Source organism: Amblyomma maculatum, chromosome 11 (assembly GCF_055883805.1).
Source record: "Amblyomma maculatum isolate TAMU_Amacu chromosome 11, ASM5588380v1, whole genome shotgun sequence".
NCBI lineage: Eukaryota > Metazoa > Arthropoda > Arachnida > Ixodida > Ixodidae > Amblyomma > Amblyomma maculatum.
In genome coordinates this window covers 30,374,648-30,392,788 of record NC_139354.1, presented here as the reverse complement: position 1 = coordinate 30,392,788, position 18,141 = coordinate 30,374,648, and the positions used below count along the sequence as shown (strand labels likewise).

At 47.1% G+C, this 18,141-nt stretch overlaps 1 protein-coding gene across 1 annotated transcript; it reads left to right on the top strand.

The window, feature by feature from the left end:
- The first annotated feature begins 510 nt into the window (after positions 1–510).
- Akt (AKT serine/threonine protein kinase) lies at positions 511–13,740 on the top strand. Its single transcript, XM_084585623.1, has 8 exons — positions 511–724; positions 1,158–1,283; positions 3,405–3,574; positions 4,659–4,781; positions 6,509–6,620; positions 9,522–10,032; positions 10,515–10,970; positions 12,451–13,740. Exons 3-8 carry the CDS (start codon positions 3,430–3,432, stop codon positions 12,685–12,687), a joined length of 1,584 nt encoding a protein of 527 aa, XP_084441749.1. The 5' UTR covers positions 511–724; positions 1,158–1,283; positions 3,405–3,429; the 3' UTR covers positions 12,688–13,740.
- Positions 13,741–18,141: the final 4,401 nt, after the last annotated feature.

Sequence of the window (18,141 nt, the reverse complement as noted above, 5' to 3'; positions counted from 1 at the left end):
TACTTTGTTTTACTTCTCCATTCGAAAAGCTTACCCTCTTAAGTCTGTCCATTGTCACCAAGAGCTCTGTATGTTACAAAAAATGTCCGATACTTGAAATGTTCATTTCCTTGTTTTTGTTTTTACAGTGCACACCTGTTGGCCGATCTCACTCAAAGCGACAGCTGACGAGTTGTCTTGGTCTTTATCGCATGGCGCGTTCGACTTTCAAATATACCGCCACGTGTTCAGGGTCACGTAAAAAGCGCGGCCGCTACACGTCCTCCGCAGGAATGTGATCCTTGATGTAGTGATCAATGCAGTCGTGTTCACCTCGCGGTGATAGACAAATCATGTGTGCAAGGTTACAACCATCGTGAGAACGAAAAACACCGGCCCGTCACACATGATGCGGCAGCCACGTAGCTGACGTAGCTACGAGTCGGCGTCCGACTACGCATCACGTTGGCATCAAACGCCCGACAGCGTCGATTCTACGCGTCTGCCAACGAAAAGTAGAGCAACTGTTTCATTCATGACAGTCACCATGCATAGCCTACTTGTCTAATCGTTCTTCTCGGCAGAGCGGGGAGGAGGTGGGGCGCTGCCGCCGACTGCTACACACACGGGAGCACGGGAAACGTGCAAACAAACAAACATCGGGAACGTCCGTGGGGGCTTGGGTGTTCTCGGAAGTTGCTTGCGGGCGAGCCGAGTAATATTAACTTTCCCTGACCATGGGCGGGTAAGCATCGCTTCGCTTTACTTGATGAGCGAGACGCGTTCTATGGGAACCGCTATCCATTCGCGACATCGGTTGCCGAGGCCGTAGATGCCGCGTACTGCCGATGCTGTTTGCCGACACGGAAGGTGGGAGGCAAGGCGGCAGCACAGGCTGCCGCAGTCGTCGCTAAGCCTACTTTGACGATCGGTGCTCTGCACCGCTTAAAAACTTGGCTGTTGGCAGGCCACATGTGCCATTTCACTCTGCTTCTCGTCTCGCAGCTTGCTGGTGAAGTGTGATGTCGCACGGGCCCAATTTGTAGATGGTTGTAAATTTGTGCTCCCTTCCGATAACGGTTCCTTCCAGTCTAGGTGTTGGCGGCTGCTTGCCCGCCTTGGCGGGGCAGGAGCTTCGGGTGGCAGTCATCGGGACGATTTTGCTGTTTTGTCGATAGGTTTGTTCCTGAACCGGACGCCTTCACCGACTACCTATAATCGAAAGATCCCGGTGACCCGCTGTGCGTCGGGCGGTGTATTCGGGACCTTGTTTTTCTTTGGTCTGGGTGAACTGCCACGGTTAGGTGAGTTTACTTTTCCACATTCCTGCCGCATGTTAAGCTTGCATCTGCTGTGAAAACCAGACTTGAAATAACAAGAACTCGGGAATAGTTTGGCGGCTGTTGTCTGGTGTGTACTTCATTGTATTGTGTCGGCTTCTCCGCAATCTGCCTGGACTTCCCGCGGTGACCTCGACTGCGGCATTAGTTATTTACGGTGTTCGGCGCAGCGTTTGGTGAGAATATGCTTAACCTCGCCATTGAATGTCATTATTTTGTTGACTTCATAAGAGCGGAACTATTTGTCATTGAGCTGTGTTTCCAACTGCGTGATCACTTCCATCTCCCGGCGTGCCGGGCACTTGCCAAAATGTGCTTTACTAGTAGTGGTTGTCCTTCGGACAACTCTTGTTGACAGTGCAGGTACGGCTGCCTGTTTTTGTTTGTCCCCCGCTGTGTGCTGTTGGAAGCGAAAAATAGAGGCGAAAGGTGCTGTTCTCCGCGTCTTCTCGTGGGCTTTTACCTCGTGTCGTTATTGCGCAAAGGCCGCAACATCTCCAGAGCGTTATCTCCTGCGCCGTGGCCGGGAGGCGATTTTCCAGACCCCCAAAACAACCGCAGCCGCCGTCAGCTGCCCGCGTATCTTGCGCCCGAATGACCAGGCTTGGAGCTGTTTGGAGAGAAATCGCCCCGCGAATTGCAAGTGTAGGGCTCGTCGCTTGTTTTTAAAAGCGGAAGTGCGGCGTGAACTCGGGACAGATTGTTGTTTACTCGCACCTGCGCCCAAAATGCGCACTAGCGGGCTGCCATCCGCTTGCGGTTTCGTTGAAACGCGTTCGTTTGCCCGTGCTTCGGCTTGCGACCTCAAAGTTCGTTTAAAACAAGATTAGTTGTAAGTATAACCCCAAAGTTGAATGGAATGGTTCACTCCTTGCACTTTTCAACCGAATGCAAGTGAGAGTTGTGATGTCACCGTGCACCGTTCATGCTTGCCACAGAGTTGACTGTGTGGACGAAGTACGTTTCTGCTTTGATGAATCGGAGTTTAACTAGTTTTGTTCTAGTCTCGTTGGGAATTCAGTGGCTAGGATAAAAACAAAAGGGAGCTGATGCTATGTTTAGTAGCTCGCTGTCATGCTTTGTGAATGATGTCTTGAGGAAGGGAGCAGCTATGCAAACATCCCCCTGGTACATAGTAACAAATTGGCTGCGCAATCAGGGATGTGGAAGTCGAAAACAAGTTGCGCGTTTTGTCGTTTGACAGCGGTGCATGTAAGCACACTGAAATTCGGACAGTGGTTGGCAGCGTCTCAAGCTCAGGCTGTTCTCTCATTAGAAGTTACTATACAGTGGAAGGGTTCCATGTTGCACAAGCATCACTGTTACCTAAAGTTTTTAGTAATTTGGCCTTGCTGTTCGGTCTGGTAGCTGCTTACGGGCTATGGCCATAGTGGTTAGGGTAGTTAGCAGGAAATAGCATCTGGAAATGGCGAAAAAACCTGCAGCAGTTCGTCATTAACTTCTGCATTACTGGAACTTTTTATTGATTGTTTCTGCTTTCTTTCATGAAATAACCTTATGTGTGCAACTTTGTGACCACTTCCTTTTTGACCAATTTTGTTGCCTTATTGCATCTTGTTGGTGGTCTCGCAAGGTCATAACTTATGCTTTGTTTGCTGCCTGCAAGCTGTTTTAAAGTCAGCAGTACTCCCATTTTTGATCCAGCCGTAGTTCTGACTTTCATACTTAAGCTTTGGCCAGAGTTTTGCAACTACTAGATTGCTGAGTTGAGCCAAGGTGTGATAAACGTCTTAACACACTCCCCAACATTGTTTTAAGAAACTGTACAACTGCGGTGCAGGGCTCTTTTCATGAGGCAAATGCAAAAGATCCTAAAAGAAGAAACCAAATAGCACAAGTGAAAGGCACATTTGTAGCGTGGTGAGCAGTACATGTTGTCATGATTCTGCCTTTCATTCCTCGTGTCTTTCTGTTGCGCTGATTCTTCAGGTCTAAGATCATGATCCAGGTAGACCAGGCAAGAAGTTTAGGAAGGCATGTAGGCAAAGGAAGTGCTCTTCTGTCAGCTCTGTTTCCTGGTGGTGGGGAAAAGGGCCTAGCGTGCCACTGTCGTCGTCCCTGCAGGCTGGCTTGGGCCGGCGGGGTCACGATGATGGAAGCGCCGTTGGCGCCACAACAACGTGCCCCGCTCGGAATGCACCCGGGAGCCATGAGCATGGCCCCCTACGGCATGGAGCCCATCGTTGCCGACCCCGAACCATCCATCGTCAAGGAAGGATGGCTCAACAAGCGAGGTGAGGCGGTGATAAGAACATTATGCTTTGCATGCTGGGCTTGTCGGTGTCATCTCAAGCTGCTTTTTCAATCGACTCGGACGTGGCTCTTAGAAGTGCACCGGAGACAACTCCATCGGGTTTTCCCTTGGTAGAATCCAATAGCTGGGTCTTTGTTGGGTCACTTTTCTGGGGAGAAGAGTGTTAGCATGAATGGGAAATTTTAGAGTTGTGAAAAATATTTTTCCTGCCGCCTGAGTCGGATGTGTGGTGGTGGTAATATCGAGCCTTGTGGGTTTGTCTAAATTTGTTTTCCACGGTTAGTTTTCTTTTTCTGTATTCTTGTTCCTTGAATGATAAGAAGGGCACTAGGAGTGATAACTCTAGGTATTTTCTAGTATGCAACAGTGTTGCAGGGTGTCTTTGATGAGTAATCACAGATGCAATATCTGCAAGCTATTCGTAGCAGTGTGATATTTTTGCGGCATTATCGCTCTGTCATTTGCCCTTTCAATTTATGTTCATTCTTTCTTTCCCCTTGCTTTGTTTCCTTCGTGTGGTCATTGGCAGGACGTACAAAGCCATAGAAATTATCTACTGTTTACAATGTTGCTTGCACTAACATTGCAGGCACTTGCCCCTAGTCACCTTGGATCTTTCATAGCTCACATTGAACCTTTTCAGCGACGAAAACAATTACAAAAGGGAACAATAGATAAACACAGCAAAAATTAGCATTTAATATGGCGATGAGTCATGCATGTTTACAAATCTAGAGCATCTGTGTTGCAGAATTGACAGCATGCATAAATCATCCTCATTTAATATGTTAATTCTGCAGCTTTCTCTGTTGCGGGAGGTCTGGACTGAGATCGACTGCCCCATGCAGATGTCGTACACTAGACGCCACGTAGTGAAAGCAGAAATGAGATCAGGTCTCTTCCGTCGACCTTTTGTTTTGTGCTGCACCTCTGACAGCTTCCTAATGAACGTGTTTGAGCAGCTGTTCATGCCTGACCTCCGGGGGACGCTTCTGGGACATCACGGCAGGCGGCCATTTTCCGGCACGTGTATTTATGCGTGTTTGCATTTTCTTGCTATGCAGGGGAGCACATAAAAAACTGGCGAAAGCGCTACTTTGTGCTTCGCGAGGACGGCACCCTGATTGGATTCAAGCTGAAGCCTGAGCATAGCCACGCTGACCCTCTGAACAACTTCACTGTCAAAGGTGTGTGGGAAAGCAGACAAAAGTGGGGATGGATGTAGTTTGTACACTGTTCATTTCTTTTTTTATATATAAGGCTATATAAAAGGGACGCACAAATTAGGAGACTTCGAGAACATGTCCAAGGGTCAAAATGTGCATATAGTCATACACTGCTCATCGCTGTATAGACATTGGTTTCAAAACTCGAACCCCTGACTAGCCGAGAAAAAAAAAAATAGTTGGCTCCAAAATATAACTAGGCACCAACACATACCGTTCCACTCTCTATGTAGTTTCTCGTGAAATGGCAGAACAGCGTATGCACAGCTCGAAGCAATAAACACTCAACAATACAATCACAAGAGCTGATAGTAAGAGAGATAAAAAGCAATCGGAATTAAACCTGAACTTGGTTTGCCAGTTTGGTTCCGGTGAGTGCACGGAAAGTTACCAGGAGTTGTCGCGTCTGTTCGTCTCGGAATGCGAGCACCAGTGCGAACGAGGTGGGTAAACAACACTCAGTTCATTTACTGGCAGCAACATACAAACAAATTAGTGTCTTAATTAAGAGTGTCAGGGGGGAGTGTAAATTATAAAAGCTTTTGTTCTTATATAAAACTGGTTAATGAATTAGGGATGCAGAGGTATAATGCATCTCAAGCTGGGCCTAATACAAATAAAATCAGAGTAAGCTAGAGAAGCGTGGAGCGTAATAAATGTTTGCTTGCAAGTAAATTGACAACAAGTCACAAGCAGTTTGGGAAAATTAGTTGCGAAAACGTCCTGCGTGCACGTGATGTAGCACCTCCCCACTGCCTTTTGAATCGCCGGTGGAGAGAGAAGTAAAAACAGCGAGCAAAGCAGACACCACAAACTACCGTGAGCCGTTCCAACGCTTCTACTGTGAAAGCAAGCATGGTAACTTCATCATCGAGCCTCTTTGTCAGTAACTAGTGTGTCAAGCCTATACCAGGCAAAAGCGAACGTGAATCAGTATGGGGGGATCTACCGAAGGTGCCAATCACTAGAGACCTTCTCAGGGATATTGGAAGGTCATGCAGGGCCTGTCGTCCTTCAAATAAATTTTTCGATTCAATTGCTAATCAGTGCACATGTGTAATAGTCTGTGCAAGTACCAGGTCAACTGGCTTGCAGTTTTTCGTAGTAAGAAAACGCATGCATATGAATGGTCTCCCATCTCGTCTCTACTCTTCACAACACACTTCATATTTCATTGGTCGCTAATGTCTGTACTCACAGCATCACTTGTAACTCCCTTCCTTGTTGGTAGTGTTCATTAGAGAGCCTGTCTCCTGCAATGCATTAGGGAGTGTCAACTTTTTAAAAAATCTCCCATGGATGTAGTCGTGGCAAGCTCAGTACGAGCTAGGACCTGTATGTTTCATTTTCATTGAACTGACATTGAGAAGCAGCCAAGGGAATGACTTCTACAGCATTAACATTTTTAAATGCCATATTGTATGCGCTTTATTCCCTGCCTCGGTGACCGCTTTTTGTTGGAGGCGAAAAGCAAGGCGCCCGTGTGCTGTACGATGTCAGTGCACGTTAAAGAACCCCAGGTGGTCGAAATTTCCAGTCCTCCACTACGGCGTCTCTTATAGCCTCTGTCACTTTGGGACTTTAAACCCCACAAACCAACCACTTCTGCATGCTTGTCATCTGGCATGGCTCGCTTTTTTTTAGTACTGGTGTTGCATAATATCTTATATGCTTAATCCCCCCCTTAGGCTGCCAGCTGATGAAGTCCGAGCGTCCAAAGCCATTTACCTTCATCATCCGTGGCCTGCAGTGGACGACGGTCATTGAACGCATGTTCTGCGTCGACTCCGAGGATGACCGGTGAGGCTTGGCCGTGAGATGCGACAGTCTTTCTTTTTCTCCGCTTTGCAGTTTGCCCCTTTTGTGAAGGAACCGCGTATATGCTGATGTTCCACCTTCATTGCAAAATAAACACAAAAAAAAAAGCCCGCTGCACCAAAAGTATACAGCTGAAAATGCAGCTCGCCTCTGGCTAGGATTCTGTTTTTAGCAAGAAGTTGGGCACAAATGGTTGTGTGTATTATGCATGGGTGTGAATGGGTACATGTAGTTAGAGATGCACTAAGGAAAAGCTGTCGAGCAAAGACTCTTTACAGGTAACCACACAAACGAGACACTAAGGGATGCTTGCAGTGTTATGTTTGTCGTAAGGTGAAACTTGATGAGGAAGTGTTTAACGGCTCCTGTTGACTGGCCCCCCTTCCAGTCCCTCTTTTGTACATCGGCCTTTTGCTACTCGCTGGCTCACTAATCTCTTCATTTTTGTCTCTCTATCTCGTACATACTCTTTAGCATACACTTGTGAGCTACCGCATTGCGTGTTAAACTGCCCAACATAGACATAAAACCAGCGTTGCCATTTTAGCGACTTATTTGGTGCCTTGACGGGAAAAATTTGCATCTAGCAGCTAGCGTTTTTTTTAGCGGATTACGAATATTTATTTGGCGGGTCCCGTTGTTTTGGTGGGTTTCAGGTTTTACAGTGGATTTTTAGTGGATGTTAAGTTTTGTCATTTGTCTCTGCTTAAAATATGCCTGCAGGCTATGTGCGAAGAACTGTGGGGTTGATCTCAAACAGCGATAGCCGTCTCGTCGTCCGTGATGCGGTTAATTTCGTTGGCGTTGGCGTGGACAGTTATATGATACACTTTGAGGTAGTAACCGCGACGATTTGCGCAGCTGGTGCCGTGCTGCACGTGGCTGCTCTAAGGTGTCAAGTAATCCCATTCATTGACGCCGTCTGTTGAACCTGCGAGGCGTGCAACGATAGGCGACTCAACGCGGAAGTTGAAAGATCGTTTAGCCAGCTGAGCTTCCTGCAGTTACCTGGCAGTGTGATTTGTATTCTTGTAATTGCCATTTCCAAATGCTTAAAATAAATCTGTAAAATATTGCATATTGCCGTTTTAAACAATTTATTCAGCACTATGCTTAAGAGCGGTAGAATTTTCTCATGGCCAATTTATGTCAGTTTTTCTTGCATGAGAATTACAGAGAAGAATGTTCGTTGAAAGTGCAAACTGCCCCGGATGCTGGCAGCGAATGATGTGCTAAAATAGTGCGAATGAACGCTCGATTTAACAGTTCCCTTCTATCAGCCACAGATATATTGGGATACAATTTGCCAGCTTTTCTGCTCGAGGCTGCTTATGAAGCACGGACGAGCAGAGGAGCAGAGGCTAGCTATTTACGACGGCGGTCTAAATTCTGGTTTCGTTTTTGCTTAACCTGGTTCTGCTGAAGACTGTGGCAAAGAAGGACAAATTTTCTTCCATTTTTAAGCCAGACAGAGCTTTCACTGCATTTATTTTCACACCCAGCACCGCAGTACATATTAGCGGCAATTTTGGTGGGTTTTTTTTATTAATATTTAGCAGATTTTTTAGTGGATTTTGAGACAGTTTTGGTGGAATGCTAAACTACAGAGCTGGCAACACTGCATAAAACCCTACTTACGAACTGAGTGAATGTGCCCCACGTGGTCTAGGGCCCTGGAAGGCTGGATTCTGATCTCATCCTCCCATCTCAAAGGCGAAGCCTCAGTTGGCAGCACCTACCGTCTTGGACATGTCGCATGGTCTCGTGACTTCACGCAACCCGGCGACCTAGTCGCTGCACATCAGTGTCACTTTCCAGCTACCTCCTGCCAGAGTCATCCCCATGATTCTTCACTTGCAACATCAACAACGCTGACGCCAGGGCCCGTATTCCGAGTTTGCGACGTTATCGTGAGTGTCGCTATCTCCCCGACCTCGAGTCACCTGATTGGTGGAAACGCTGGAAAATAATGTTGCCACCTCTTCCGGTTCCGCAGTGGCAACACCCAGTTCCAGCGTTTCGACCAATCAGATGACTCAAGGTCACGTGAGATAGCAACACTTCGATAACGACACAAACTCTGAATACGGGCCCAGATTTTATGCAGAATGGTTCCTTTAACGCTATCGCGTCAAAACACCTGCGACTAGCAGCGACTGTGGTGTATCAGATAATCGAGGCAGCTTTTCAGTTTTAGCTTTTGGCTCACACCGGAAGCTTCATTCTGCTTGTAAGGATTAAATAAGATGTGCATTGTTTACCAGAAACATCCACTCTGATGCAGCATGACTGTAAGAAAAAGCAGTCGTGCATTTTCACTTGTCTAGTAAAAGGCTGAAACAAATTGGAAAGTAAAACTGTATTTTAGATTTTAGATGCGACCTGCCGTGATGGTGCAGTGGTTTGGGCACCCAACTGCTGTTCCCAAGGATATGGGATTGAATCCCAGCTGCGGCGGCAGCTTTTCGATAGAGGCAAAAAGCAAGGCTCCCACGTGCTATGATATGTCAGTGCGCGGTAAAAGAACCCCAGGTGGTCGAAGTTTTCGGAGCTCATCCACTAAAGCATCTCGTAGCCTGAGTCGCTTTCAGGTGCTAAACCAAGCCAAACAAGTGTTTTAGATGTTTTGAAAAACAAGAGGGGTGGAGACATAAGGTGGTGAATGCTTGTAATATGGTTACACTGGTAGCTTTAATGCTCGGGAGCTGTTCAGTCTAGAGTTGCTTTGGCAAATGGATGACTCACTTGCATGCTGACTTGGATAACTCTTACGCAGGGTGCCCCCTCTCCAATTTCTTTGCTTGACCGCTCAGTTCCGACAAACATGGTGCAGCATCTCCATTTCCTGCATTGTGGTGATGAAGCGGTGACGTGCATGTGCAGGGAGGGTTGGTGCCGGGCCATCCAGCAGGTGTCCGAGCGGCTAGCAAGTGAGGAGGACGTTGAGATGGCAGAGCCCAAGGACGAGCAGTCCCTGCGCGACAAGTTCAGCATCTCGACGCGCACGTACGCCACGGGCAACCGCCTGAGCCTGGACAACTTTGAGTTCCTCAAGGTGCTGGGCAAGGGCACCTTTGGCAAGGTGGTGCTGTGCCGCGAGAAGTCCACGGAGTCCCTGTACGCGATCAAGATCCTCAAGAAGAAGGTGGTCATTGACAAGGACGAGGTGGCGCACACACTCACCGAAAACCGCGTCCTGCGCAGCACCAAGCACCCGTTCCTCATCTCGCTGCGCTACTCGTTCCAGACGGCCGACCGCCTCTGCTTCGTCATGGAGTACGTCAATGGCGGCGAGCTCTTCTTCCACCTGTCGCGCGACCGTGTCTTCACAGAGGAGCGGACGCGCTTCTACTCGGCCGAGATCCTCCTAGCGCTCGAATACCTCCACAGTCAGGTGTGTACCTCTTGCCCTCCTCCTGAAAGTTCAGCGTCAGTGTCCTTGTGAATGAGCACCTTTGCGGCGAGTGCTCTTGTGGTAGCAATGCAAACTTTGGTGTTGACGAGCGGAAAGTGTTTAGTGGTTTAACAAGGGGACTTGTTGAAACACTGGCTCGGCTTGCAAACTGAGGCTCCTCCTCAACACTTGTTCAGTGCTCTTTCATCATGCACAGTTCCTCTGTCACACATGGTTACTCATCTATCCATGCGAGACGGGCCTCTGTCATGACAAGTAAAGGCCTGAAAGGCTGCAAGCTGCATTGCCAGTCATCATGGCACATTGCATCTGCTTTCCTTTTTTCCCTTTCCACCTCCTACTCCTTCATTTTGCAGCAATGCTGCAGAAAGGCAACATCGACCTTTAGCAGTTGTTACTCTAAAAAAATATAATAAAACTGAAAAGGAGCCTTACATACGGCCGTTGTTTGTCGTGTCCAGGGCATCATATACCGTGACCTGAAGCTGGAGAATCTACTGCTGGACAAGGAAGGGCATGTCAAGATTGCCGACTTTGGCCTCTGCAAGGAGGACATCTCGTTCGGGGCGACCACCAAGACGTTCTGCGGCACACCCGAATATCTGGCGCCCGAGGTGCTGGAGGACACGGACTACGGCCGCGCAGTCGACTGGTGGGGTCTCGGGGTGGTCATGTATGAGATGATGTGCGGCCGGCTGCCCTTCTACAGCCGGGACCACGACGTCCTCTTCGAGCTCATCCTGGTCGAGGAGGTCAAGTACCCCAAGAGCATGAGCCCCGAGGCACGCCACCTGCTCTCGGGCCTGCTCGTCAAGAACCCCCGGCATCGGCTGGGTGGATCTGTCAATGATGCCGCCGACATCAAGGTGCACCCCTTCTTCCGATCAGTCAATTGGGACGACGTGGCGCAGAAGAAGGTGAGACAGCGGTGGTGATGGTGGCCTCTACTGCAGGCTGCTGCTGCCTTTTGCACAGTGAAATCTGAAAGGAAAGAAAAGCAAGGTGAAAGAGAAGAAAAAAAGACATTAGTACCAGTTTGTTCACTCCACAGTTAAATGGGTCCACTCGATGCTGACGCCCATCATGACAACGTGTAGGGTTTTGAGTTGAGGTTACTCATTATGATTGGTTTAACGATTCAGCCGATGCTTGTTTCGACCTTGAGTGAAATGCTCTCACTTTACAGTCAATGCATGTGGAGTAATGATGGGGAGAAGCTTAAGAAGTAAACTGTGCCCAAGAATGAGTAGAAATTTGTTGTCACGTAGCAGGCAACAGACTTGTATGAAGTTCACATTTTTATCTTTCTTAAAGGAAAACAAACAGCTTGCCATTTGTAGCTTGCTCTAGTTCATGGGGGCCGTGTTCTCTTCCGATGTTCCTGTTTTTTGCCATATGGGTACTGCGCTAAATGCATAGCATTTAAAAAAATTCTACACTGGGGGCGAATTTCTTTTGGAATATTCGACAATTGAAGGGTCGATTGGTGGTTTCTTCATTTAGAGTGGTCTGTTGGTTCAGTTTTATTGTAGAAAGGGTTGTCTCAGAGTTGGTCATGGTGTTAGGCATTTGTGTTGTGACCTCCCCTTTCTATGTTTGTTCTATTTGATATTGATCAAGTCGAAGCCGATGAGAACCAGTGGAAGTTAGCACGTTATTAAACATACTGCGTATACAGAGGACTTCACCATATGCTTTCTGCAGTTTCTTAATGCAGGATCTTGGAGTCAGAGGACCGTTTTGAATAATATTGAACTAATATTGAATTGCTGGTTTTTTAACTGTTAAGGTGTGGTGCATTATTTTTTAGAGACTTGTAGCCCACTGTACGTTGTAGTCATGTCTGTTCTTGGAATTTTGAAAATTCTATTCGTGTCGGCACTGCAGCATACACATTTCGGCCTCACTCAGCTGAAAGCGAAGCTAAGAGTAGGCTAGTCCAGCGCTGCCGAGGGCTGATCAGTTTTGTTCACCTGAGTGAGGCCCCAAAATTTGTTGTGCTAAAGTGAATGGCTTCAAAGCTAAATATGAAAAAAAATGATGAGGATATTGCTTACAGTAGGCTACAAGCCTCTCAAGAATAGTGAGCCTAAGAGTAGTGGTTAAAACGAAAACTTTTATAAGTTAACCAGCTTTCTAGTTAGCAGCTTCTGGCTGTATTATACTGCTGACAGTGCTAAGCCAAAGAAAGTGGTATTCCAATTTAAAAACCCTATTTTTGAAAATTTAGAAAAATCTTATAGGTGAAATGTCCCGGAAAAAATTTGTTTATTGTATGGGCAACAATTTGGCTCTCACTAGAAGTGAAGAAAACATGTGTAGCTTTATTGCGGGCAATAAAGCTTCACTATTATTGCTATCATTAAAATGGAAAGTCGGTTTATGCCCACACTGCAGGTTACCCCACCTTTCAAGCCACTCGTGACCTCTGACACGGACACACGCTACTTCGACCAGGAATTTACGGGTGAAACCGTCGAGCTCACTCCGCCCGAAGAGGGTCCCCTGAACTCAATATCGGAGGAGTTTGAGCAGCCCTACTTCCAACAGTTCTCGTATCATGGCAGCACAGGTGCCCTCTGTGGGAACAGCCGCGGCTACTCGGCAAGTGATCGCAAGGCCATCCTTTCCTGAGCAGCGAGAGAAAGGGAGAGACAGATTTCGTGCCGTCATCGTGGAACTGCTTTCGTGAACAGTGTGATGGCACAGCTGAGGCAAAAAAATGCGTCCTTCAGGCCATCAATGCGCCCATGTAGGTTGGGCCACAGTGGAACAAACGCACAACCCGCAAAGAGCAAAGGGGTAAAGAGCACTGCTACCATGCGGTTTCAGTGCCAGCAGTGATGACAGAGGATGTCGTTAGAACCATGCGCACAATACTACAGCTCTGGTGCCACATAATGCTCGAACCAGCAGTTCTTGTGCAGTTTCCATGATTCTCTGTATCGCTCCCCGTCATTGAAACCGTAGAATGCTTGATCTGGCAATATTTGATGGCGAAACGTTTCATGTATCGCGAGGGTCACCTCAAAGAATAGTTTTGACGTGCTGTGCTCTCGTGTATCACGTTTCTGTGTAGTTCACGTCCTTTTCACTTGTTATAAGGAGGGAGCGCTGTAGATGGTGGATTGTTGCTTTGTACACATTGGCTTTGTGAATGTGACACAAGTTTATAAGTTGAGAATGGAGCCTTACTGCGCAAGTCATAACAAACTTATATATGTTTATGCTGTGGTCACTGCAAGGATCCTACACAAATTGATTACACTGTAAGAGGGCAAAAATGAAAACATGGATTCTAACATGTAAGGTCAGTCTTTTGTTATGCTGTTATGAGATGATCTTTGCATGTCAAGAATAATGTTGTGGCTAGGAATAATGCCATTGGGATCTTTGTAGTGGGGCAGCTCTTTGCGACCCTCTTTGAGAAGCTGCCGCTGACCTGCACGGGTGCATTGTTGACCGAACTTGGACGCCGCCGCATATTTTTTTTTTTCTGCCTCAGCTGTATTGTAGCAAATCCTGTGCGTGGACACACTTGTTTCTGCCCATCCAGTCTGCACCGAAGCTCTGCGCTGTGGAACCAGCTAAGTTGTCCTTCCACCCCCAACTACTGGGAAGAAAGGATTGCAATGTGTACATAATGTATGGCCCGTGGTGGGGCTAATAAAAGGCTTCACGGAGATAGCTTTGGGTCTCTCACTTGTGTACGAGAATAATTTGGCTCACTGGATTCGCACACGCATTGCGCGGCTGTTAACACAACAGTATCAAAGATACCGTTCTTCATAAAATGTGCCTTTGGCATTGTGAATGTGGCTCCGGCAAGTGGTAGTCTGCAGGTGACATGGCAGAGTGCTGGTCAGTAGACTAGCTTCTGTGACATCGCGAGAACACAGAGCATGGCAGTAGTTACCAACTCTGAATGACCTGGAATGATCTGAAAGTGGTGACTTTGTTCGAGAGAGATCTCCATGCATCTTGTGCTACAAAGAAAGTGTTGAGGCCGTGCCTGGTTGCATTGAATGTGAACGAATAAGCTAATGCTTCACAGTAGTCTGTCTTTGGATGGCCTGTCACATAATGTAGTTTACAGCTATGCTAATGAATTTGTGCGAGACAAGAGTGGAAATGAAGGAATAAGTGACTAAGCAAGTAGCAGAGTGACTGAGGAGCTGGCAGACTAGAGCCTGAAGGCAAAGTTTGAGTGTCCCCAAATTTTTTGCTTTGTTTTGGGGGAGATTGTTGGCTAATACGTTTGTAAAGACAGCTGTTGCTTGTAATTGTGTGATGCATAGCAATCTGTTAAGAAAACACTGAATTCCTTTGGGATATCCCAACATTGTTAGACTGGATGTTTGTTAGGGATGGGCCATTGTTTGTTTTTCGGAAAGAGATTGGCTGGCTACTGAATGTCTTTTTCTCTTAAATACAGAATCTTCCACGGTGTTAGCTTCTTTCTCCCTTTCACTCCAGCCCTTTCCTCGCAGTGCGGTTGACGTTTGCAGAAGACTGCAGCTAACTGGTCCTTTCCATGATCAAGTCATGTTAATGATGTGACTGTGTTATAGGGCCCGTTCTCAAGACGATTTGGCTTTGGGAGCGAGAAATCATGGGCATGCCTATGGAAAATGGTAGTTCGCAGGTGTCATGGCCAGGCACTTGTTACATTGTTCTGTAGTGTGGCATAATTGCCATATTCCAAGTTGGCGTCGCTTTCAGTAGTGTCATTTCCACCAGTCAGATCACTCGAGGTCGGTATGGAAATATGCAAACTTTAAATACGGACCTCGCTGTCATTGCCTTTACACCGAGTTATGTGTCACTTTTCATGTTTCCGGTGGTGGACCCTAGTAGTGTGGAAAACATTTAAGAAAAATGGGCTGGTCAGGCAAACAGTCCGAGGCTCCGTTGGCTGAAGCCGCTGCTCAAGCTCGCTCTACTAATACCTTGACTTTTGTGCTGCAAGGTCAGAGCTAGCATTTCTGTATATGCACCTGCTCTTTGTGGGACACTAGTCGGAGGGGAACAAAGACGCCCCCCAATCCACCCACATTGGGATTTCTTTATGAGGTATGAATTAGTTCTGGCAAGTCCATACCATGTGATAAAGGTCTGCCTTGTGGCCGCCGGAAGCTTTGAACTAAAAAGGAATCTGCTAATAGCGTGCAGTCTAGCTGGGCTTTTGTAAGGCAAGGCATGAAAACGCCTGAAATGGCACTTATCTGATTTATCTAGTTGATTAGCGGGTCCTGAGAGTGTCTCGCTGAGCGGGTGTGTTGGAGTATCTTGTGGTATGTAGTGAGATGTTGGGGGTCATCATAAAGAATGCCGGGAGAGGAACGCACGGGCTACTGCACATGTACGCTTGTTTCCCTCTACCCCTTATGACCATGCAGCCATCAGAGTTCTTCACGTTTAGCCCTGACTTGGATTAGAATGAGCCATGCTTGCAGAGTACAGCAAGAACTGCAGTGAAAGGTGTGGAGAAGAATTCCTTGCTTTCAGTGCAGATTATACCAATTTTGCTGGTATATATCCGCTCGAGTGTTTCTATGGCGGCAACCAAGCCTAGTTTTGCGATATGTGGTTATACTAGGACTTGCTACTTCACGAAACAAAATCGACCTGGCGTTAAAAGGAAAAAAAAGTACATTTTTTTTTTCTGACTGGGCTTCATAAAAATAAAGGATGAAAAATAACTCCTTCGTTCTCTGCTATCATAAGGGGGACCATAATTTATTGTCAGAATGAGATTTATTCACGACTTCACACTTAAAGTGAATTATACGCTATCCGTGTCAACAGGAGCAAGCTTTTAGAGGTAATATGAAGGTGGGAGCAAGTCATAACAGTATGTATTTGCCTAAAGCAGAAATAACGAAGTAATCTTGGAGTCAAGTTCCAGAATATAAATACAAAAGTGGCTGCCTTCGAAATTTGCCTTGGTAATCGCTGTCATAGTGCACAGTTAATCTGCTTGAGATGTGCTACGATTTCAACACTTAATTCATGCTGAAATCTTACAGCGCTCTAACACTTAAGAAATTCAAGTAAAGAGACGAACATGATATCTTAGTCGACCTTATACAGTTGAATATATGCGGACAAAGCTGAAAGCAACGCAGACGTAATAAAAATGAAGTTTGTAGGTGACAATCTCCTGTTGTGAGGTACTGTAAACCCTTTGATTCACAATAGGGTATTTCCACTGTGAAACGAGGTATATTGTTCTGCCTCCACGTCAGACAGAATTAAGAATTGACTGTCTCACTGCAATTAAAACTTATCTCCAAATGCTGTCTGAGCTGGCTTGACAATGTTCCGCGGGTACTCAAAATGACATGTGGCGATAATAATTATTGGTTTGCAGGAAGGGAAAGGCGCAGTGTCTGTACATTTATTTCGGTGGACACCTGAACTGCACCGTAATGAAATAGAGGAAGGTGGGAGTGAAAGTAGAAGGAGGGACCGTAGTGGAGGGCTATGGAGTAATCACCTGTGGATCTTAAGCAGGCACTGTGATCACATACTATGGCAATCTAAAGAAGAACCTCCACCGGAAGATCTAGTACAAATTCCTTCTCTTGAGCGATGGGAGGCCGTTCTGGTCAGCTCGGACACGGGCATTCAAGCTTTGGCCACCGAATGGGCCACTAAGGTCGCCGCCAGCCATGGACTGGAGGCCATCTAGAGCGGGTCTGCATCTGCATTGACGAAATGTTTTCCAATCCAATTAAACAGGCGCTGACATCGCACAGCTCACGAACGCCTTTTCGCCTCCATCGAAACGCCGCCGCCGGCTGCCGGAATCGAACCCGGGTACTCCGGCACAGTAGTCGAGTGTCCTACCACAGTACCAAGTGATTGATTGATTTATAGGAAGGGAAAGGCGCGGTAACTGTCTCACTTGTTTTCTGTGGACACCTCAACCGCGCCGTAAGGGAAGGGAGGAAGGTGGGAGTGAAAGTGGAAGGAGGAGCCGTAGTGGAGGGCTACGGGGTAATTTCGACCACCTGGGGACCTTTAACGTGCGCTGACATCGCGTAGAACACGGACCCCTCTTCGTTTCGCCTCCATCGAAACGCAGCCGCCGAGGTCGGGTTCGAACCCGGGTACTCCGGCACAGTAGTCGGGCGTCTTACCACTGCACCACCCCGGCGGGGCGGACAGAAGAGAAAATAGAAAATAAAGAAAAAGAAAAGGGAGAGAAAGACGCGCGCCCTCAACAGCCGTCGTCCACCACTGAAGCACTGCAGTGGCGGGTGCAATGACGTCCTACAACAGATAAAATTCGGTGGCTGGCTAGCCCCCGCCGCAAGCAGCGTTGACCTACCGTCCCAGCCCCGTAGGGCCAGGAACTGCCACCCTTCACCACCTCCTTCCCTCTCATGTCTTCCTTGCGATGTATTTGCATGGATTTGAAGCGGCACAGGCACAGGATCGCTTAGCACGAGTCCATATGCGAACGACATTAATTATGCGGCGACACGTACGTACGTGTCCTACAGTGAAGTCACAGTATGGCAGTGCCTGAAGATGTCGCTGGCTCATGTCGCGTGGTATCGGGACGTCATACAGCCCACCGACCAATCAGTGGTCAGCCCACGCACGTCACCTGCCAACTACCACCTGTCAGAAGCATACTCTTCATTTTTCGCTCACAATGCCGACGACGGATTTTCTGGAGAACGGGGCCTTAAACGTCGTTGCGTTTAAAAAATTAGGCCTGCTGTTTTTAATGCCTCCTAAGAAACCAACTTAGCCTTAAATAAGTGAATATTCAAAATTATGCATATTTATTCTCAGTTAATTAGCTAATTGAGCACAGTATAACGATGAAAAATGAACGTAGCTAAATCGAGTAAGACGTGCAAATGCATGGTTATCTGGTGTTATCAACTGCAACCAAAGATTACCACCACGACTATGGTCAGAGGTCAAATTCATGACCACGGTCAAAGGTTAAGAGTTATGATTAGCGAGAATGATCGATGGTTAGTAATAGTACGCCATTGGGTACTCATAATTATTCATAGTATATGCCTAGGCTTCAAGGTATAGGCTTCAAGGTCTTTTCAAGAACTA